This window comes from Microtus pennsylvanicus, chromosome 8 (assembly GCF_037038515.1).
Source record: "Microtus pennsylvanicus isolate mMicPen1 chromosome 8, mMicPen1.hap1, whole genome shotgun sequence".
Classification (NCBI taxonomy): Eukaryota; Metazoa; Chordata; class Mammalia; order Rodentia; family Cricetidae; genus Microtus; species Microtus pennsylvanicus.
The window spans coordinates 56,172,295-56,195,987 of NC_134586.1; the positions used below are offsets into that span (position 1 = coordinate 56,172,295).

A 23,693-nucleotide genomic window follows, 5' to 3' on the forward strand; every position below is an offset into this window, starting at 1 on the left:
AAGCCCAAAGTCACATAATATCCTTACCTTCAACCTCAACCATAAAACACACCTATCATTCCAGCCCTACACATTAACATACAGCATTCAGAACCTCACTGTAGAGACTGAAGACAAGTTACTATTTACCAAGAATTCCAAATACAGAGTTTAGAAAAATGACTTTAAAGTCTGAGTCTAGAAAGAGGGTCTATTAGCAGGCCACCCCAATCGCCTTTCAGACTAGCTGCCTGTGCAACTTGCCTCAGCCTGAATTTGGCTTCACCATGGCATACAATGTAGTGAGACCAACACACCCACCAAGACCATCCTAGCAGGTAAGAAGCAGTCTGTCATACAAGATCTCAGAAAAGAACCAAATTTCTAGATGTCTCGGGCAAAATGTTAACACACAATAGAAGGCTCTGTCCAGACATAGTGCAGAGATGTACCTGAGCAGGGAGCCATGCTCCATCCACTTACTGCAGGAATCTTTTAATATAACAAGTGCTACCCAGCTCAGGCCCATGGGGACCTGGGAAAGGCTGGAATGCAAACACATGGCATGGTCACGGTGTCTGTCTCACCGTGGGCAACCTGTGGAGGCAGTTTCAAAGAGTATAGCCCATAACTGGCTCTTGCTGGACCAGAATGAAAGCACTATCCATGCATGTACCCCAAAGTCTCAAATTATCAGGCTGAACTGCTGAGCAGAAGTCACATGAGAGCTCCTGGTCCACACCACAATCATCTGAGGTCTGGAAACACATCCTGAAACATGTTCTTGTTTGCTCAGGCTGCTGTCACTGAAGGTCCTGCAGGTTGATAGTGCTTCCTGGTGCCTGCACACTCTCCAGCCCAGCAGACCCTCCAGGTGATGGAAGCACCTCCTGCAAAACCAAGCAGAAAAGTGAAGAGGGGTGGGGTAGGAAGAGAAGGAGAAGGCACAACAAAGACTTATCCCATACTTTGTCCCTTCAAAGAACATTTTTTTGACCCCAACACAAGGCAGAGACAAGCATCTCTGTGAGTTCCAGGCCAGCTAGTCAGGGCTACATAGTGAGACCCTGCCTCAAAAACAAAATAATACAAAACCAAACCCAAAATACTTAAAACAATAGCAACAACAAAATGTGAACTCAGAACCATTATGCTTTCCCAGATTTTTTTCTAGGCTTACTGATGGGTCCATATATATTCAAGCACCCATGTACATTCCTGTAAAACAAAACAAAAACCAAAAAATCGTGATAATATCTGCTTATAGCCCGCAGGCAGTAGGAGGCCCGTGCAGAGGGATGGCCATGGGTGGTACCCATCACTTTCCTCCAAGCTGTAGTGGGCAGGTCTCAGGTCACTAGTAGTTTGTACTTCCCTCCTTTATTGCCTCTTGCTCTCTTCCCCACCACCCCATATCTTCTTCCTTCCTTTGCTGTGCTTTTTAGAGACAAATTCTTGCTCTGTGGCTCAAGTGGCTTCAAATGTGCAGTTCTCCAACCCTTGTCTCCTGGTTAATGGGTATCACCTACGTCTATCACGTCTGGCTCAGGTTTCCTTTCTTTAGGGATAGTGTTCTGAGGGGCTTAGAACAGTACAAATGACATTTCTGAGGAAGGTCGGCAGCCTGAAAAGTGACTTTCATTCAGACCTAGAGCTGCCCTGGTGGCTGCCCACTCTCAGCTTAACCACCACCTACTTAGCACAGCTAGTGAACATATCTGGGTGCATCTCACTCATGGGGAAGTTAGAACTGGAGTGTTCAGTGCTCACAGGCACACTACGTTTCACCTGTTCCACAAACAGATACTGCAGTGTCAACCAAGCCTTATTTGAAGCTGTGACCCCATCTTTTCAAAAAAAGTTCAAGGTGGCTGGACTTGACCAGAACCCAATGCATCTCCAGGGCAAGTCTATGGCAGCTGCTAACCCACGCTATAGCCTCCTGACATGGGAAACCTGTCCATCCTGGGATGGATGCGTTCTACTGAAAAGATCAAGAACTGTAGGCACCCAGACCTGGAGGACGTAGACAGGCAGATCCACGGTGAAGTAGGGGTGGAAGGCAGAGCGCTGCGGGCTGAGGGCCAGTGGCAAGCCTCCTTCACCTGAGGGGTCATCCTGGGGAGGCAACATCAAGAACTATCACACACTGGTAATCAGGAAGCAGAAGCACCGGTCCCTCCATAGCTCTCACTTTGAATCCAGTCCAACGTTCAGTGTAGTCTGGAATCTTCTGCTGCCTGACTCCCTATGTTTATTATTTATTTCAACACTCAAAAACTGTCCCCTGTCCCAACAGTACCGCTCCTCCTATAGTGTATTAAATGAATTCTGTGTGGACATCCTGGTACTTTCTCAAGCCCATGGGAAGGCCTTCTCTCTGTTCTCATCTCGCCTATGGGCCAAACAGAGGCCTGAAAGCAGACGCCCCAAGATGAGGCTGCCAGGTCCCCAGAAGCAAGTCAAGAAAGAATGGTTTTGCCTTCTCATATGCACATTTAATTGTTGTGCTGTGGGCTGCGTTCCTGCCACCCAGCTCCTGGCCGCCTAGATAGCTTATGCCCCGAAATAACAACACACAAACTGTATTCATTTAAACACTGCTTGGCCCATTAGCTCTAGCCCTTACTGGCTAATTCTCATATCCCGATCAACCCATCTCTAATAATCTGTGTAGCACCAGTCTTACCGGGAAAGATTTAGCATGTCTGACCTGGCAGCTTGTTTCATCGCGTCTGCCCTAGGGAGCAGCATGGCGTCTCTGACCTTACTTTCCTTTTTTCCAGCATTTTATTTTGTCTACTCCATCCACCTAAAGGCTGGCCTATCAAATGGGCCAAGGCAGTTTCTTTATTAGCCAATGACCTTTCTCCATCATTTAATTACAGCTGCCTACCACCCCCAAACTGAGCACTCTGTTCTTAAGCACTCCATCCTCCCACTTCCCCAAGGACCTTCTAAGTGCCATTTCCATCTCTGACAACAAAACTGAAGCTGAGGGCCAATTAGCTGCCAAAAGACAGGTGAAAGAGTTATACCCAGGTGCACACACTTTCCAGTGGGCTCGTTTTCTGCCTGTGGTGGCACTTTTCTTACAATCTCTTCACCCTATACCCTTGAGCCCTAGGAGTGCCTTCTGCAAACTGACCTGCACACTGAGGTTATACTACTTTGGGACAAGCCTCCCATTCTTTTCACTGTCCCTATCTCTAGGAGTCCTTGATCTCTCCAAAGTTCCAAGCTGTTCTACCATTGGGTCAAACTAGGAGGGAGGAGCATGATTTTCAGCTCATTTTTCTGCACAAGTCCAAGTCTCTGCCCACTAAACCCTCACATGCTTCTTTTGTGGTCTAGAACCCTTTCATTGCCTCTTCCCCAGGCCACTCTTTGCCACCCGTCCCCCTATAGGCTCTTTACAGCCTCCTACCCCTGGTCCCACCTCCTTCCTTCATGGTTCTCTCCCAGACGGACCTTGCCTGTCTCTAAGCTCTCCGAAGTAACAGGAACAGCTCCACCCTCAGTCTCTGACAACTAGATTTGCACTGGCCTACTGGAGTTTCATCTACAATTCTAAGTGGTATGCACCATGCAGGTGTGTGCGACTGAGTCAGAATATATAGCCAGATCTCTCAACTTCCAAACCTCTTCCTTCCTCATTCTACCTCCTCAGAGGTCAGCCTGGTAGTGCAGGTATGTATGGGGCTACTGAGTGACTTGGCAGTGAGCTCCCATAGATGGCTGTCAAATAAAGGTCTGTTGATCCCCCAAAGAGGTGACTGAGCCCTATCTTCAATGACCAATGAGAAAGCAGAAAAATCAAAAAGGCCCTACCACTTTCACATGAAAGCCTGTACCAGCTGCTGTGTAGGCAGTGGTGCCCAGAAGCACGGCCAGAGCAGTCTAAAGAGAGTTTATAGGAGAGTCTGGGTAGAGGTGGGGCAACACGAATACCAGCAGCTGTGAGGCTTACATATGGCCAGCTTGGGCAGTCTCAGATGCCTCCAGTCTGCATAAAATGGTCCCAAGCAGACCTTGGCAAGACAGAGGCACAAGCCATTACACCTCCAAGAGATGTGGGGAAGATGGACCAGGTTGAGGAGACTAGACACAGGGTAACACAGTGTCACAAACCTGATACGTCAGTCCTAACAAAGGCAAGGGCTTGCACAGATGCAGTGAGACAGGCTGGGAAGAAGAGAGAGGCTGGGATTATTAAGATGACTGGGACAGGACACAGGACCTGGAGCAGTTTACTGAAAGGGCAGCGGCCACCCCTCCACCATCCTGCCCCTGCAGACCTCAGCATTCACGTGGGTGGTTCCTACCTGCAGAACAGGGATCTGGACACACTGCAGACCAGCTGCAGGGGCTGGTGCTGGCAGATTTCCATTGGGTACCATGAGGCTTCCACAGAAACAACTATGCTGACCTGAGTGGACATGAGGATGGTTGGCCATGCTGCCTTTCATTTTCCCATGAGCAGTCTCAGATGTTCCTAAAACCAAGCAGATAAAAACAGCACATCTAACAATGCTTCCCTGGCTGGGCTCTGGCCCTGACTGAGGAAATTTGAGGGAGAAGCTTCATGGTTCCCATCATCCCATATAGCTTCACTGACTTGAACACTGTTTCAAAGGAATTTTCATGAGGCAAGAGGTAAACAGACAAACCCACCAGATTTTAATGGAAAACTTACCAAACCTATTATAATCATTTTGCCTGACAGAACCTGAATCTAGATGCTCCTTCTCTGAAGGCCATGTCCCTAAACTCCCACAGCTCCTGGAAGGTAGAAAACTCAAAAGCTTTAGCATTCTGCACACAAAGATGTGCCATGGAAGCTCGCTTTGCCACCCAGCAGACCTTCTAGTTGCAGCAAGACTTGTTTCTTTTTCTTTTTTAAACATGGAGGTCGAGCGGTGGTGGCAAGCCTTTAATCTTAGCACTTGGGAGACAGAGGCAGGCAGATCTCTGTAAGTTTGAGGCCAGCCTGGTGAACAAGGTGAGTTCCAGGACAGCTAGAGTTGTTACACAGAGAAACCCTAGCTTGAAAAACCAAACCAAACTAAAAAAATCCATAGCCCTCGGCAAGGCACACAACTCCCCCGTACCTGCTTATCTCACTCCTGAAGGTCACCAGCACCTTGTGTTGTCCTGAGTGTGCTGTACTCATGTTTGTGGCTGGTATGATACCTGGGACTTCCCTTTGCTTTTCTCACAGCCTGCTTTCTTGGGCGAGGTGAGGGCGCTAAGGAACAATTTCTTAGAGTGCAAATACTGACTAGGTTGATGGACCAGGTGAGGAGAGCCCATGTTGTAAGCAGAGACTAAGCTCTCCTCATTGCAGGAAGAGTGGGTCCACTACAGTTTCAACTCATCTGCCAGAGTCTCTGCCAAAATCCCTGGTTTATGCAGTTTTCCTACCTAAGTGCTTCCTCTGTTCATAGCAGATCAGGGTTGGGATTGGGTCTGTCAAAGCAAGAAGCTTCCAGTCACTGCTTCTTGAACATCTATACTATCTTACTCAGCTCTAGAACTTTTATGCTTTTAAATTTCGTATTAACCCAGCATGCTTCTCTAGCATAAAAATAAGGACATAGCTAGTGTGTGCCGTGTGTGTGTGTGTGTGTGTGTGTGTGTATTCTACACTGCATGTCCTAAGGTTTGCCTGGGTGTTTTTCAGTGTAGCTGTTGCAAGGATAAGAGTGTAAGGAATTCATGTTTCCAGAATATTCAATCCCAGTCATGCTGGACACCCACCTTGTTAAGCCAGGTGCTCACAGTGGGTTATCCTTTCCTTTGCCAACCTATATGACTTCCTATTTAAACTGACAGGTGAATTTTTAACTATTTGGTTGTTGGAATTTGAGTTTTTTTAAAAAAGAAACTGAGCAAAATAAGCCAATAATATGACTTGAAAGTTTTCTGCCAAAAATCTGGCAGACCTTACCCTGCCTGTCCTTGTCACTTGTGGCCCTGGAATGGCTTATTTTTGTTTTGTCATTACCATCTACTTTTTTCCACTATCTTCTTTCCTGTTCAACAGAAAAGCAATGAGCTGAGTGACCCATTATAGTGCCACTCTTTCCCACAGGTCTCTTGAGACTATTCATAATTTGTGCTGAGGCCTTTCCAAGTTCAATGATATCATCATGATAAGCTATCACCATGTTCCTCTTCACCAACCTCTGTAAACCTCCCATCAGAGTCAAATACTGCCACGAAGTTGTTTTGATGTCTTTCCTAGATTCTCAGGGAATTGTCTTTGGCTGTTCTCTAATAAAAATGGTGATGGCTTCCCAGCACTAGGGAGTCAGAGGCAGGTGGAGCTCTGTGAGTTCGAGGCCAGCCTGGTCTACAAGAGCTAGTTCCAGGACAGACTACAAAAGCTACAGAGAAACCCTGTTTCAAATAAACAAACAAACAAACTGGCGATGGCCACTATTATTAGGGGGACATCTTGGGTTCTCAGTTAATTAAGGCCTGAAAGACTGTGACAGTTACTGATTGATTGTAGAGACACCCATGGTTTTCCAGTTTTTGACATGGCCAATAATGCTGGCAGGCTGCCTAACTAACCAGGAGCTCCTTGAAGCTCTAGGCAAGCCTTACCCACTCCTTACAGTCCACTTCAACTGAGGGAGGGCAGACACAGCACATGGCCTATGGGTTCGGGTAATCCTGGGACCAGTCTGCCTTAGATTCTAGTCCTGGTATTGATCCTCATTAGCTACTACTGCTTCATGTTCCAAGATCCTCATCCAGAAATGGAGATAACAGGACATATACCTTTCAGAGTTTTAGAGAGGACTAGGGTTGGCTAATAGACACAATACAATGACTCAGAACCAGGTCAGGAGCACAGAAAACCTTAGATACGACAACTCAGTCAGGTTTTAATATGAAGGGTATTTTATACATACACTAAATATAACTATTTGAAATGTGTTCCATGGCTAGTGATCTGTGTATGTTTTATTACTCATTTAGCAAGTATTATCTACATCTTCATCATGTGATACTTCCCCCAGAGCTCCCAATGGATGGCTTGTAAACCTATCATCAAAATGCAGTGGTAGCTGACGGTACTTCATACCACTAGACCCAGCATTTAAGATAGGATAGTTTGGGACCAGCCTGGGCTACATAATGAGACCCTTTACAGTATACTCTGCTCCCACCACCCCAGCAGTATGGAGACAACAATGGGGACAAGGACAGAAGACTACTACCAGGGCTCCCCCAGTAGCACCTGGAACCTGATCCTGAGATCAGAGAGATGAGGCTCAGGTGGGAGGGAACCAGACAGGCTGCTGTTGTGTGGCAGGAAATATCTCCCTTGTCTGTCTCTTTGTACTGTTCCTCTTCTAGACTCTGGTGACACCATTTTTCTTGGTCCCTTCTCTTTGGTAGGGGGTAGTCCCTTACTGCTATGGTCACTCTGGATGTTTGCTTCTCAATGATTAGCGCCACTGTGCTCAAGTGGCTGCCTGCAATGATGCCTTTAGTTGTGGTCAGGAGAATGAAAGAGCTCAGGCTCAGAACAGAGATGACCAGAGCTCATCCAAGATCATTTACAGACACAGCCTGTAGAGAGCAACCATTTAACAGTCCTCAAAGGCCAGTGCCTAAAAGAGCTTTTCCAAACTTAACACACAGAGAAGAGAGGCTAGGCATAGCTAGAGCAGAGGCACCTGGCTAGCGGACAAACCATGTGGTGACAGTGTAAAGTCTATACTCCACTTTGGTTCCCCAAAGCCACCTCAACTATAGGCCTGCATGTTCTAGGTGTGTGTGTGTGTGTGTGTGTGTGTGTGGCCCATAAGGCGGGCCAAAGCTCCTGCAGCTAAATGACATTCCCATGAAATCCAAACCCAACTAGTGCTTTGCACTTAAACTTCCATGGAATTTTACAGATGTCACTAAATTCGCTCATAGAAAGAGAAGTGACAGCAATGTGACTCCTGGGCTGACAGCAAACCTCTTCCTTCAAGGAGTCCCTTCTTCATTCATGATGGCAGCCAAAGGAAACCTGTGATACGCATGGCCAAAGATATTTGTTTTAAAGTGAAAAGATTACAATGAGGGTAAGATCACTGACTCAAGCCTCAACTCAGCCACCAACTCACTCGGGCATTTCAGCCACATGCACATGGCACAGCCACATAGCTCTCTGGCTATAGACTAGGCTTTGCTGGGACGAGTAGGTCACCCCAGGGCTACCAAAGCAATTGAGTGGAAAGCACATGCCTACCCTGGCTTCTTTCTCCAGCTTCTCTGGAAAGGGAATCACACATCTCTGTCTACTAATGACACCAGAGAGCTTGGGAAAGCTTCACAAGCCACTCAGAAGAAATGCCTACTTTGCTGCTTGCTATTTTAATGTGACAGTTTTAATTTCAGTTTTTAAAATTACAAAATTTATGTATTCTCAAATACAAAAAGTAGAAATGACCACAGTAAAATATTCACAATCTTCACACCCAGTGTTGGGTGAGACTATCCATGAATGGGCATGTCTTACCTAACTTCTTTTTCTATGCAAGTATATACACAGATGTCCATCCATACACCCATCGTTCTTATAGACTGACTCACTAAAACATTCACAAAGTGTACGGCTTTGTTGTCATACATCTGAGTTGTAAATATTCTCTTATCAAAAATTTTGGTAGAATAGCAGCTTGCAGATGGGTCCTTTACACGGACTCCTTGTATCTTCAAAAGCCAGACAGTAAGGTGCAGCTGCACATGTAATCATTACCCAGCTTTGTTATTTTCCTCTTGGAATCATCACCTAATGACCCTGTAGACACCCAGGTCATCTTCAAGAGGGCCTCCTTGGATGCCTACGCAGCCACGCTGGCAGTCTTCTGCAAACACTTGTTCATGGTAGTGCTCATCTGCCTTGCCACCTTGAGTTCTCATCAGATGTGGCTCTGGTCAAATCTGCTGACAAGATGTGTTTACCATGCCTCTGGTGCCTTGGGTCTCCTGCCAGCACATGTGTAACATGTGAAGACTTGCCTAGCCTGCCAAGGTGACTGTGGGACCAAATGGGTCCTTCTGTTACAGCAGGTAGAGCAGAGTGCAGTTAAGTGCTGGCTGTTGTTACAGCGTTTTCAAAAGCCCCAAACCCTCTGAAATCCACAAAAGGTAGCACTCGATTGTTAGAAGTACACAGGGTCACCTCTGCCACATGCAAGGATGCACCAGGCCCTGTTTCTGTGTCCTGGGCTCTGGTTTGTGACCCATGATACGCCATCATTCTTTCTCTGCTGGGCTATTGTGGTAGACATGTGACAGACTTGAGCATTAGTGTAGTCTCTAGACATCCCCTTGCTTTCTTACCTCATTCTGTCCTCAAGCCTCCTTGGACTTCCAAGTCAGAGTTATCCCACCCTGTGGGATAACTGTCAGGCCTGTAACACTTCTTTTCCTCACGCCCAGTTTTAGGGGCCCCTACTTTTAGACAGGCCCCAACTCCCTCTCACTGTTTGGTCACCACTGACCCCTAGACACGTTGGCTTCAGCTGGATGGCCACAGAAATCCCTAGACATTCTTGTTTCCTTCCATGCATGACATCTGTTTATTGTCAAAAGAGCAGGTGGAATGGCCTTTTAAGACATCATGTCCCTTTTCTACTGACCCTTGCAGTGAAGACCAGAGATGTGATTATGGCTTACAAGAGGTACAGCTGGGTCACCTTAGTGCCTCCACTCTAGCTCTGCCTTGCTAGTCTCTAGTGAGGTCAGCCTGACTTCTCTTTGGACAGGCCAACCACACTGCAGTTTCAGGCCCTCCCTAGATTGTCTGCCACTGTTTCCATCCCTGTGGCACCTTCTCATCTCCAGGTTTTATCTTTTCTGATGCCCCCGTCTCTCCTACTGAGAACTGAAGTTCTTCTCATCCCTTCCTGGTTCTATCTTCATTAATTTCATAATTTGATTTATCCAGCCTCTTTTCATCAGGTACTTCCATTCCACTCAATGGATTGGGTATCCACTGTTTACCTTTCCCTGGTGTACTGGAGGGAAGAAATTACACCACCAGGGAACAACCCATCTCTACCTTTCAGCTAACTTCTGTTGTCTTCTCAATGTAGGAGAATACCTGCCTGCTTGTGAAATTTCCTCCTGCAGGGCTGCTGTGACCCTGCAACCACATTTCTTCACTGCTAACTGCTGCCCTTTAGAGAACTCCAGATGGCAGACATTCTTTAACTAGACATTAAATTATCTTCTTTTGCTAATTTTTTAGCTGAATCTCTTGGGCTTTTCAACAATGAAGTCGTCTATAAATTATCAATCTCCTCCAAAGAATCCACCTTAGTCCTATTTTTGGTTTATTTTCAAGGCAAAACCTTTCAGAAGAACATAAACATCTATGGCAAGAATAGGAATAAAAGTTAGGCAGTGGTGGTGTGCGCCTTTAATCCCAGCACTTGGGAGACAGAGGCAGGTGAATGTCTGTGAATTTTTTTTAAAGTTTTTTTTTTTTTTAAAGATTTTATTTATTATGTATACAACATTCTGCCTCGATGTATGCCCGCACGCCAGAGGAGGGCGCCAGATCTCAGTACAGATGGTTGTGAGCCACCATGTGGTTGCTGGGAATTGAACTCAGGACCTCTGGAAGAGCAGCCAGTGCTCTTAACCTCTGAGCCGTCTGGGCTACAGAGCTAGTTCTAGAACAGGCTCTAAAGTTAGAGAAACCCTGTCTTGAAAAACAAAAACAAGAGTAAGAATAGGAGTGACTCCCAAATGACCTGGGCACACTTGTGCCCTTGAAGCACAGCACTGAGTGGGTGCTGGCTGCTAGTCTCAAACTCACCAGGTAGCTGAGGACAACTTTTTTTTTTGGATTTTCGAGACAGGGTTTCTCTGTAGGTTTGGTGCCCGTCCCGGAACTAGCTCTTGTAGACCAGGCTGGCCTCGAACTCCCAGAGATCAGCCTGCATCTGCCTCCCGAGTGCTGGGATTAAAGGCGTGCGCCACCACCGCCCGGCCTGAGGACAACTTTGAACCTGTCCCCACTTGAGTACTGGTTATGACAGATGTGTGACACCAGCCAGCAGAAATCATCATGAAATTTCTATTTTCACCAGTGATGCCTATTAATTTTTTAAGGAATACAACTTAAGATCTGTTGAGGGCTGGAGAGATGGCTCAGTGGCTAGGAGTGCTTGCTATACAGCACTCAGGTCCAAGTTTGCATCCCCAGAGCCAACATCAACAAGCTGGGCATGGCTGAACATGCCTGTAACCCTAGAAGTGACAGGAGGGGAAGGCACAGAAACAGAATTGCTGGGTCTAGCTAGAAGACAAGAGGGATAGCTCCAGGTTGTGAGAGGCTCATCTCAAGGAAATAAGGGAGTGCAAAGTGTGGAATTGCTGATGTTCCCTCCTCTAGTCGTGCACAAACATACCTGTTGAGAAAACAGTAGGGCTCTTCAGAGTTTCCAATCCCTGTTTAGTCAGAATACAGTAAACACAAGATGTTCTGGATGCTGTTTAGAACACTTTACCTATTATTTTTAAGGAAGCACCTGTGGCCAGTCTGTGTGGTTGACAGCCTTTGCTGTACCTATCCTAGGTAGAGTACGGTATGTAGCCAACTGCACAATACACTGGTGCATGTACCTTTTCCATATTATAGTGTTCACATTTGTCTTTCAGAATGCTGTGCTGTTGCAAGTACTATAATGTACTATTACAGTGTATGTGATATGTTTATCTCTGTTTCCACTGACAGTGCAACTTTTCTTTTGTTGTTTTTCCTTGATTCAAAGTCAGCAGAAATGGAAACCAATGGCCTGGATAACTGTGTGCATTTAAGAACATGCTTTGTTCCACCCAAGTCAAAAGTTCCAACCTGAACAAATGGTTACACAGCACTGGTTGTTACACACTTGTTTTCCACCTTGTACTTCCTTTTCTTAAGAGGTTGCCTGTGCACACATTTGTACCTATCTTCCCTGAAAGAGTCATCAGTAGCTTATACTCCAAGTGTCCTACGGCTACAGTCTCATTTAATCTCCACAAGAGATCCAAACAAGTGTTGCTACTGTTCAAGGGATCAAACTAGATAACTCCATGGCTATCACTTTCTGTTGTTATTAGGCGTTTTTTTTTTATTCTACTACCCAAAGGCTTAGTAGGCTTTATTTCGGCTTCCAAATAATTTTACTTTGTAATTTATACAAATGGTTAGAAAACAAAGCCCTGCCAAGATTTTTCCCTATGAAGATGTTAGTTGTAATTTTCTTCATCCCTCATTTCATGTACTATGTCTACAAACATTGGGTACAGACTATATATAGTCTATCTAGTAAATCAACTTCATTAGCTGCATGAATAAACATCCTTCACAGCCTCACTGTTCTGCTGTCTGCACACAAGTTACAGGAGTCATTTTCAATACTGCTAGGCCTTTACTCATTCTCTCTCTAGGTTTCTACCATATTTCATTTTGCACTTGAGATCTAAGCTTTCAGAAAAAACGTTCTTTAACTCTGCTGTGCAACACATGGACAACAACCTCTCCACGGTAACGTTACCTCTGCTTTGGGGTTTGTTCTGAGTCACTGCTTGCCTTCCCATACATTTCCCTAAGGTTGGGCTTTGCTTAGATGTATTCAATCTTTGTCTCCTGGCAATGCACTTAAGACTTGTTTATACTTTCAGAGTGACATAGAGGCCTTCGGGTTTTGGTCACACCGTGCCTCCTTTCCTTTCCCTGCTCTTAAGCCACTGCTCACTGCTTACTATGTGCAAGGACCTAAATTCAATCTCTAGTAATGACCTTCCTTCTCCAAAGGTATTTTCACATTGAGATTTCTTACACTGGCGATTCTGTTAGGAGCAGCTGAATGTCTGAGCTGAAGGTGCCAGCAGTGCTCTTGTATTACTCTCAGCAGCAGCACACTCAGAGTAGCCTTGGATTTCAGACCACATATCTTCTGAGAATGCACACGCAGTGTGGGGCTAACATTTACAGTAATGATGTCTTTCTGTTTGTTAAAGCCACACACGGTGTAGTCATACTGGGCTTCTGTGCTCAGACTTAAATACAATTCATAATCTCTCATCACAATGTCAAAATGCAGATACCCCAGAAACCTGAAATTTCCCCTCAAACTTGTTGCCAAAATAGCAGCACAACCCTACCTGATGAGAAGCCACTTAGTCTGAGCTGATCTCACATAGAGGAATGTTTCACTATAAATACCAATACAGTAACAAAGAATGTGAAATACTGTGTACATACCTTCAAAAAATCATAACATTCTGCATAGAGATCAATTAAAATGATATTTACAAATATTTCCTAGCATGGTCACTGAGAACTTAGGGCATATAGTTCACTAGCAGCCAGCACAGTCTTGGACCCACAATCTGGTTGTAAACACCAGTTTCCAGTAAATGAACCAGGGCTCTCTGGAGAACTGGTTGACTGCAGGCTGGGACAAGTACACGATATGAAATTCAGGATAGGTTACATTGGAAGGGCACAAGAATACACTTTCAGGAACTCCCAACGGGCAGAGCCAGACACTCAAGAGCCACAAAACCAATGCTAGCCATACTATAACCTGAGTCTATGCCGAGAGTGATAGAGTGCATCAGTGAGTGGGGAGGGAGAGCATGTATCTGTAGAAGAACCCTAATACAAATCACCTGCACAACATCAGGGTCATACTGTTCACAGCCAAGACTCACTGTCTAGTGTTATCTGTGGAAAACATGAGAAACAGGACATCTTCTGCACATAGTAAACAATTAGCCTTGCTGAGCTCCTGGAAGATGACCTAGGGGCCCTAGAATGTCCCGCCTATAAGCATGTTTTTGCTTCCTGGATAGAAAGATAGCTCTGTAGTTAAAAGCATAGGCCGCTCTTGCCGAGGACCAAGTTTTGATTCCCAGTACCCATTTGCTAGCTTACAATCACCTGCAACTCTAGTTCCAGGGGAATATAATGCCATCTTTTGACCTATAAGGGTACCAGGCACAGGCGTGGTACATGAACATACATACAAGAACCAGCCTCACCCCCCCCCCAAATTAAAAACAAACAAATAAAAAAGAATGCTACGTTTCCCTGGGGTACTTAAGCCATTTCAGAGAGCCAATGACAACAGTGTGATGTATAGTATAGTCCTGGGTCACAAACTGCCAACCCTATCTCTGGAGGGGCTGGGCCTTACATAATTGAGTCCCAATAAGCGCTGTAGATAGCATGCTTCAGGTGAGTTCTTCTGGTCACCAGCGCTGGAAAAAGTTCACACTGTCCTCCTCACATAGATCCTGCTCTTGGTCTGATCCTGTCATTTCACTGCATAACACTGACTGAGCACAAGGGCTTTCAGTAGGCTGTGAGCTCCAGAGAATGACCGAAGCTAAGAGTACAGTTGGGGACACATACCTGCAAAATATCTATGTCATGTCAATACACTTATACCCAGCACAATGCACAAAGGCACATCACCTCCAGCTCTAAAAGACCTGAACCTCAGTCTAATCAAAAGAAGGCTTCAGGAAATGCACATGGAGAGTCTGCAGGCCAAGGAACTGTATTCTTCAAAAGCATCATGATAGGTAAGAAGGGCCGAGGCCCTGACATGCCTGGAGACCAGGAAGACCTGACAACAGAGCCCAGGTGGGAGTATGCTTTGGCCCAGGCAGAGACAGGACCAGGGAAACACCAGCCGAGAGTGAACGTCCCATGATTGTGACAGCAAATGTTGTCAGTAACAGATTCACCAGGGCTACAGAGGATGCAAGGAGTGGCTGGGTGACATGTTACACCTGTGGATGTGATGGTGTGTAGTGATGTAGCCTGCTTTTTGTCGCGCCCAGCTCCTGCACGGCTAGCTTAGCCCTGGAAATAACAACACAGAAACTGTATTCATTTAAACACTGCCTGGCCCATTAGTTCTAGCCTCTTACTGGCTAACTCTCACATCTTCATTAATCCATTTCTATTAATCTGTGTTTACCACAATGTTGTGGCTTACCGGGAAAATTCTAACCTACGTCCATATCGGGTTGGAGAGCCATGCATCTGCCACACTGCCTTCTTCCTCCCAACCTTCTGTTCTGTCTACTCCACCCACCTAAGGGCTGGCCTATCAAAAGGCCAAGGCAGCTTCTTTATTTAAACCAATGAAAGTAATACATAGACAGAAGACCCTCCTCCATTATTGGTGACACTACTATTGTGCACGGTCACCTGAGGCAGAAAGGGTCTGTAAGTGTAAACTTACAGTATATATTAGGAGAGGCACAGGTGGCTTCAAGGACTATTTAAAGGTGGGACTCTACGTGGACTCCCTCCTGGCTGGTCACAGGATTTGAAGAGTGCTTTCTGAGAAAGACAGGTAGGTGGCAGAGATAACCTTCACCCTGGCAGGGACATTTTGCTTCTTTTCACCCACAAAAGCTAGACACCTTGCAGATGCCACAGTTCTATTTCCCTTCAAAGTCTATAAAAAATTTAAAATTAAAATACATAAAATGCTGTGATTGTCACAGAAGGCCAGAAACTACTCACAAAGACCTGACGCAGACTTAAGCACCTCAACTTTCTCCTATCAATTATACCTCAAGGTGAAGAAAAAGAAGCCACTCTTTCGACAAATGCCCTAGCTAATAAGAGGAAGGCAGAACTATTATCACCTTCTCTGCAGACCCCAGGGATCTATTGGTGCTAGGTGCTATGAAACAGTTCAGGTGACTCCACAAAGAGCCCAGCACCACTTCAGTTTTACTAACTCTCCTCTCCCTAAAGGAATCAATCAGATCAAGCCCCAAGATGTAATAGCTAATTTAGGGAAACACATGACGAGAGGAAGTGCTCAATTACACCAGTGAGGCAAGCTGCAAAAGCCACCTGAGCAGGCAGGACAGACCAACCCACACAGCACTCCACCAAACACGGGAGAGTAGGAGAGAGAGACGTTATGGCTCTAAACCAGAAGAGTAGCTGCCAAGTACAGCCTTGGACTCCTCTGTGGATTCTAATGGCAACAGGTGTCAGCAGTGGGTATGGCATTTTAGACAACTGAAACCCGCAACATTTGCCAAATACCAATATTAAGGACTTTAAAAGTGTCTTTGATTTTTAAAATGTCATACTGCAGTTGATAACTGATGGAGGAGGGTCATCTTTCTATCTGTTGTTTCATTGGTTAAATAAAGAAACTGCCTTGGCCCTTTAATAGGACATAAAATTAGGTAGGCGGAGTAAACAGAACAGAATGCTGGGAGAAAGAAGCTGAGTCAAGGAGTCGCCATGATTCTCCCACTCCAGACAGATGCAGGTTAAGATCTTTCCTGGTAAGCCAGCTTGTGGAGCTACAGATTATTAGAAATGGGTTAGATCGATATGTAAGAGCTAGCCAATAAGAAACTGAAACTAATGGGCCAGGCAGTGTTTAAAAGAATACAGTTTCTGTGTAATTATTTCGAGTAAAGCTAGCCGTGGGGGCGGCCGGGTGCCAGGGACGCAGCCCACCGCTCATATTACAACAGATAGCCAAGTAATTAATCTCTGAAGATACTGCCCCAGAGTAGTGAGAGCAATAAATTTTGTACCTCAAGTCTAAAGCACTCCCTTTCCTCCAATTCCACAATTAATTACGACTGGGCTCAATAAAGTCATCTGACTTTCTTAATGAATTTGGCTTGCATGTGGTAATTTTTTTTCTACAGACCTCCATGTCCCCTTTTATTTTCCCTGCAAGTTTTACACTATAAGTTTTGGATTCTTGTGCCACAGAACTGTTCTAAGTCACAAGTGACACTGGCAGGAACACTGGGAAACAGCTGTCTGAAGAAAACTATTATTTTAAATCAGAGCTATGGCATAAGAACAGAAAGACATAAAATTGCATCAAGTAAGTTTAAGCAAATGTAAAGATGAATGATGCCTGAGAACACCAAAGAGCTCTGCTGACACTAAACAGGATTCACCAGTCTCCGTTCAGCACTGTACCTTCAACCCATGTGCAGAAGGGGCAGCACTCAAGACCACAGACTTATGTGATACTCATGTGACACTGTTTTGTTTCGTTTTCTCATTCAGGTGAGCTGCTGCTCTTAAAGGTTCAGGCTGATTCAACCAGAGACTTCTGTGCACAGGCTGCCATCACACAGCTACCCTAGAGAGACAATGGTTGTCCTATCCCGTGGTTTCTACCACAGGACCAGGCCCCACTTAGCATCTAGCCACTCTCCTGCTTTCCTGACACCTGGCTGGCTTGACTCATTTATTCAGTAGCCTTCCAGAACTGATAATGTTTGAACCCTTCACTTTCCCAGAGCCTCTTTAGACCTGTCAAGCATGTTCAGACACGCTGGGGATTTGGTTATTACCTGTTTTCTAAGTTTATATAAAGCTAAGAAATTGATAAAAGGGCATTTTGAACATAGAAGACAAAGAACACAGAAACAACTGTTCTGTGTGCTTCCTCTGCCTGTGACTGTGACACAAGAAACCTTAGTCCCTTGCCCACCAGCACTGCAGCACACTCAGCCTCACCTTCATCGCTCCCAGTTCCTTTCTGCTTTTTTTTCTTGACTAGTTGAATGGCTCGGTAATCAGTTCTTGCTGAGCCCCCACTTTCCTGGGACCAAAGAAAAGTGTGTCAGTTGCTTGATCTAAACAGCAGAGGGAGGGTAGCAAGGGGACTAGAGAACCGTCCTAAGTCTGCCTTGGGAATGTATCAGAGCTCCAGGAATCAGTCACCAGCAAAGGCACGCGGGAAACCACACGTTCATTTGTTAGCACAGGAAAATGCACACAGCTTCATCACCTGGAAAAGTGAAGGTCATTCCTCCAAGGTCTAAATGCACTAAAATATTTTAGAGAGAGGCTGCTAAGCGCTGTACACTGCCCTGCTCCCTAAAACACGAGTCTTCTGACGCCAGGGTTATGTCACGGCAGCCCTGGGCAGTGTTGGCAGCAAGTGCCACACTGACATATGCCAATATAGAAAGTGTCACTGAATTCAGCAAACTTATTGAAGTGCCAGAGAAACAGTATTCAAATAAGATATTTAAAATTTGTAAACACTTAATAAGAAAAAGTTTCATTCTTAAACCTACAAGGAACAAAGGAAACCAGCCCTCCACAGCTCATGGTATACAGAAACCCATTCATAACATATTCCCACTCAGAGAAGCAAGGAAGCCTAATGCCACACAGCTAGTAAGAGAACAAACAAGGGCAAGCCCAAGCTCTGCTGGTTCCTCCACCTCCACCCATCGCTGGCTCTGAGATACAGGAAGACACGGAGTGCCAGGGACAGGCTTCCCATGCACTGTGACCTGTGGTTACCTCCAGTTCCTGTCAAGTCACCTGCTGTTCTTAGCTATGGTAGCCTAAGCAGATGTTGGCAAGTGTAGCTCTGCCACCAGCAAGCCAGACACCAAAAATGAAGAGACAGGCCGTGCTGCTCTCACATTGAGAGAAATCCAAGTCAGCTCCAGTAGGTTGGTTACTAGGGACCCTCATGCTTGTAGTAAGATGCATGAATCTTAACATGACAAATGTCAAAACAAAATTCAACCAGCATTACAAAGAAACCTGTATGATCATTTCCATCATAGACTGAGGAAAGTCAGACTCTTTCTAGGAATCTTTAAGTTATTTTAAATTAGATTATATTAAAGGTATAATTGATATAAATATAGAATACAATAACTGTCCAGCATCAAAATTGGAGTATTGTTATAATCCTTCAAGAATGAAGGTTCAGGAACTACTGTTTAATTGTAATAAAAATATCCTGATGTAGCTTTTAAGTTCTCACTGAACTGTTAAGATGACTGATGCCAACATTGCTCTTCTAAGACTCGTCACGGTGTGAAAAGCATGAACGTGAACATTTCAATAGTAGGAAATGCCTCAAGTTTTCTCAAGAAAACTCTAAAATCACAGAACTCAAAAGAACCATAGAAACAATGTAGCCCAAACCCCTTATTTTAGAAATAATTGAGGATTTAAGGCTCAGATAGGTTAAGTGATATGCACAAAGCTGTTAAGAATGTCAATTTCAGAATCAAGGTCAAAGTCAGGCTTCCAGACTACTGCCCAGGCTCCATCTGTCCTTCTGCACACCAGAAAGAACCGTCTGCTTAGACAGGATTCATCCCAAACATGATCCAAGGTGCATTAGGGGAGTGAGCTAGTGGTGGTGATGGAATATAGTGCTTCATACCAAGTAGAGGCTGTGGGTGCCAGCACTGAGCTCTAAGTCCTTTTGAGCCCCTGGCCTCTCTGCAGAGCTGGACAGCATAGACTGGGATGGCTCATGGCTTTCTTCTGGCCCCTGGACCACATCTGGGACAGGAGGCAAGTCTTGTTCCACCTTTATTGGAACCAGCAGATCTGGGACTCTGGTAGTTTCTTGGGCAGTGCCTGAAGAGGTTGGTGCAGTGTCAGAGACTGTCAAGTTATTGCTGGGAGTCAAAGCTGGTGGGTCTTGATCCAAGTTCCTCACAGGCAGAGCCACTAGACAGCCTACTGCTCCTGTGCTCATGGCCTGAGAATCATCTGTACTGAAACTGCCTGGCTGGAGAACTGTGGCTGATGTCCCAAGAACAAGAGGACTGTCTAAACTCGGAGGCATATCACTGTGGGTCACCAGAACCAGGGGGTCCATGGACCCTAAGGAGTTATTATTAGAAGGGAGATTCCCTCCCAGAGAGGAGCTCACAGAAGAGACATCAATGGTGAGGATCCCAGAGTTCAGGGCTTCATCTGACCCAGCCGTCGAACTGCCACTGTTAGCAGGTGTGTCAGAGAAAAGTGCTGCTAGATCTATGTTGGTGAGCTCGCTTTGGCCTGGGCTACTCAGTTCACTGCTGGGTGTGAGAGAACTTGGAGCTTCCAGCTGAGGTACAAGATCTGTGAAAGCAATGGATATTCCAGTTACTATTTGCCAGACTGAGAAATCTTCCTGCTTGAGATACTAGCAGGCACCCCTTGAAGCAACACTAACTACCCTTTTGCTAGACCTTGCCACCTGGGTAAAGCAAGACCTAATGCTGGCATACAGTGAATAGCAGGACACCAAAGGAAGGGCTGGCTTGACGACAACAGGTACTTCATCTAATACTTCATGTCCTCAATCTGTGTTTATGTTCCAAAGCCTGCCCTTCCTTCTATGCTGCACTAGCTAACCAAGGTTTCAATCCACCCACAGCATGAAGCCTCTATAAGTCAGCTCTGATCCAAGTCTGGCTCTGGAGTTATTTCTGAAATTAGCTTCAGTCATCTCTGTAAAACTCCGTGCCCTGCTTCACATCTACTGTCATCCACAAGATGGTCTGAGTCCTCTGGGGTTAATCAAGGAGTAAAACCGGCTGTCTGGGCTGGGTTGAAAACTCCAGGTTTAGGCAGATGCATGGAACTCAGAAAAGGGGACCTCTAGTTCGCCTCATTGCAGCCTCTGAACTGCCCCAGTGCCTGAAGCAGAGGAAGGGGGTCTCAGCTGTTTCTTCCACATCAACTATAAGTTAACCACAAATGCATACTTTCTTAAGCATGAAGGCCGGCTCAGAGTGCATAATGCACTTTTGTTGGTGTTGTTGTTGCTTTTTGAGATTTGCCTGTTTCTGCCTCCCAAGTGCTGGGATTAAAGGCGAGTACTACCATGCATTTTTAACTCAAGCCTACAAAAGACGTCTAGTCTAGACATAAGAACAGAAACCAAAGTCAGAATCTCTCTTTAGTTTTTGTATCAGAAAGTTTCTTTACCAGTATCTTCATACTAATACAACATTCTGAGAGGAAATGGGAGTGATTTCTTCTAGAAAGTGAAATAGATGACCCATTTCTTTCTCAAAATTAAAAACAAGTCAACAAACATACATCTTGACGATTATCTTCTTTGTAGAGAGTGATTTTGATGGAAGATGCCCACTTACTCAAAAATCAACCTAACATTTTATGAATTCCATAATTGTCAACCATAAATGGACATACTAGAGAAAAATCACTCTAGTGCTAATGGTTAAGACTGTGCCTTTGGGTAGCAAATAGATCCCAGTAAAGAGCTGGCTTAAGTACTCCCTCTTGCTGTGACCTTGGCAAGTATTTCTGCAGCAGCAGGACAGTTGTGAAGTGAACTGAAACACAAGCTGGCGTTCATCACACTGCTCTGAGTTCCTGGTCCTCTACTGACAATGGGCAAGAGGAATGCTAGATGAGTCAGTTGATGTATACAATAAACATGGGTCTGCTAGCAGGGCTTCTCACCCATCCAGAGTTTAGGGAACATTTGTGAAAGTAACCTGAATTAGCTAGCTTAGGGTAAGGGAGATACAGTTTAAGAAGTCATGTCATGCTGAGGCCTGTGGGGCCATACAGCACCAGTTCAGAGCTGGAGAGAAGGTTGAGACCCTCTGGGAGGAAAGCTGACACCAAATGGGAATAGGCTAAATGGTACTGTCTGCTTCTCAGATCACAGTGAGGGGGAACTGGTTAGAAACACGTATGGCCTCCACCAATTACCATACCAACAGCAGAACCTACCTCATCCCAGAGAGAACTGTCTCTGTGAATGCACTAGAGAGATACAGACATTGTTGCCTCTCCTACATTCTTGATGTCCTGCATACAATTGTAGATAAGACCTAGAGGGGCAAGTTTCTAAGTGCTGTCCCACAGATGCTGAAGGTCAGGTCCTGCATGCTCAGCATCCTCCCCGCCACATGCCCTTGACCACTATCATGAGGTCTCTCATACCTCAGCCCATTCCTAAGACACTTGCGCTCTGCGCTTGGAGGGTTTCCTGCCCATCTTTAGAACACAGTTCTCTGTGTAGAATCCGCTATCTCCTAAGACCAGGAGGAAGAAACAGGATTCAGTGCTCAGGAACAGTGGACATGGTGAGACAGACTGAGAGGATGCAGTTACAGGGAAAAGCGTCCAGTTGCAGACAGGCTGATAGGAAGGACTTCACAGGCAAGGGCAAACCAAATACAAAGGGGCTGTGGTAAGATGCAAGTAGCAGGAGAGGAGAGAGTGCAAAAGTTCCATGGCTGTGTGGTAATCCATAGCTCCAAATTCATGGTTTACACATGACTGAGTGATGAGAGGGAGAGGCATCATCCCTGTTCTCTCATGCTCAGGCGTGTACATTTTTGTAACTCTCAGGGGCCACAGTCACAAACCTTGGCGCCGGCTGTGCTGCCGCACCATGTGTGCCTTCATGCTGTGCTTAGAGGTGAAGAGTCGGTTGCAGTTGGACACTGGGCAGCGGCTTTTCGGAGCACCCACATCCTGCAGGTGTTTCTTAGAATGAATGTACAGACTGCTTCGAGCTGAGAACCTGGCACAGCACCCTTGAACAGAGAGGAAAACAAGAGTTACATCTGAGGATGATCAAGGATACTTCCTAATTACATTAAAATGATATGGACTGGTAAGACAGCTCAAAAGGGAAGTGTTTGCAGCCAAGTCTGATGACTTGAGTTTGATTTCCAGAACTCACATGAAGATGAAAGGAAGAAACCAACTCTACAAAGTTATCTTCTGACCTCCACATATACACTGTGACCCACTGTGCCACATGTACCTGCCACACCACAATTGCAATTAAGAATCATGTGTCAACTAGTTTTATGTCAACCTGATACAAGCTAGAATAATCTGAGAGGAGGGAACCACATGATAAAATACCTCCATAAAATCAGGCTATAGGTAAGCCTGTCAAGCATTTTTTTTTTAAATTAGTGATTGATATGGGAGGGCCCAGACCATTGTGGGTGGTATCACTCTGGGTTGGTAGTCCTAGACGCTCTATGAAAGCAGGATGAACAAGCCATGAGTAGCAAGCCAATAAGCAGCACTCCTCTGTGGCCTCTTCATCAGCTCCGACCTCCAGGTTCCTGTACAACTTGAGTTCTTTCCTTGGCTTCCTCTAATAGACTGTGACTCAGTATATGTAAACCAAATAAACCCTTTTACCCTCAAGCTGCTTTTGGGTATGGTGTTTCATCACAGCAATAGTAAACCCTTAACTAAGACAGAAATTAAACCAATGGGGAATTACAACTCAATCCATGCAGGATGACAAAGGGCTCAGATCTTTCAAGAATAAAAGTTTGGGTCACTTAAGGATAAAAAAATAAAACAAAACAACGACAAAAACAAGACCCGATGAGGTGCTTGTTGGGGTGATGGAAATACAGAATGGGTAGAGAAGAAGGTAGCAGTAACTACTAATGCCACGGACCAGTTGCAAAACTGAGGATGATAATTGACATGTGTTTCTGACACATTTTGTTAAGAATGTACTGTAAAGATATTTCATTTTCTTTCCTAGATTTCTTTATCATGTTATATAACACAATTGAGGTATCAGTGGTTATCATATGTAAGCTACAAGATACTAATGAATGTCCCTTAAGGGACATTACCAGCTAGTCTAAGATATATAATGTGTTAGCAGTTTTAGGAGTAATTCTTGCCTGGTTATTGATTTTATTTGGAAATGAAACCTCTTAATGACTTAAGGAGATATGATTGTGTACCAAGTTGACAAGGAGTAAATTTGTAATAGCTAACCTTGGTTGTCAACTTTACTACATGTGGAATTAACTAAACACTTGTGAGGGATTTTTCTTGATTTGAGGTCAGAAGACCCACCATAAATCTGGGCCACATTTTCTGGTGGCAGCCTATATAAAAGGACATAGAATAT

At 45.2% G+C, this 23,693-nt stretch overlaps 1 protein-coding gene across 3 annotated transcripts in view; it reads right to left on the bottom strand.

The window, feature by feature from the left end:
* Nucleotides 1–449: 449 nt before the first annotated feature.
* Nucleotides 450–23,693, bottom strand: part of Zxdc (ZXD family zinc finger C) — a 32,362-nt gene continuing 9,118 nt past the window's right edge. The window contains exons 5-11 of one of the 3 annotated variants that reach the window (XM_075983524.1): nt 22,162–22,332; nt 19,203–19,891; nt 17,522–17,606; nt 4,305–4,474; nt 4,111–4,164; nt 1,996–2,097; nt 450–869 (exon numbers count right to left, since the gene is read on the bottom strand). In XM_075983524.1, the coding sequence (XP_075839639.1) occupies nt 783–869; nt 1,996–2,097; nt 4,111–4,164; nt 4,305–4,474; nt 17,522–17,606; nt 19,203–19,891; nt 22,162–22,332 (1,358 nt within the window). In that variant the 3' untranslated portion in view covers nt 450–782. The remainder of the gene's footprint in view (nt 870–1,995; nt 2,098–4,110; nt 4,165–4,304; nt 4,475–17,521; nt 17,607–19,202; nt 19,892–22,161; nt 22,333–23,693) is intronic. The other 2 variants (XM_075983525.1, XM_075983527.1) reach the window with 2 other exon arrangements.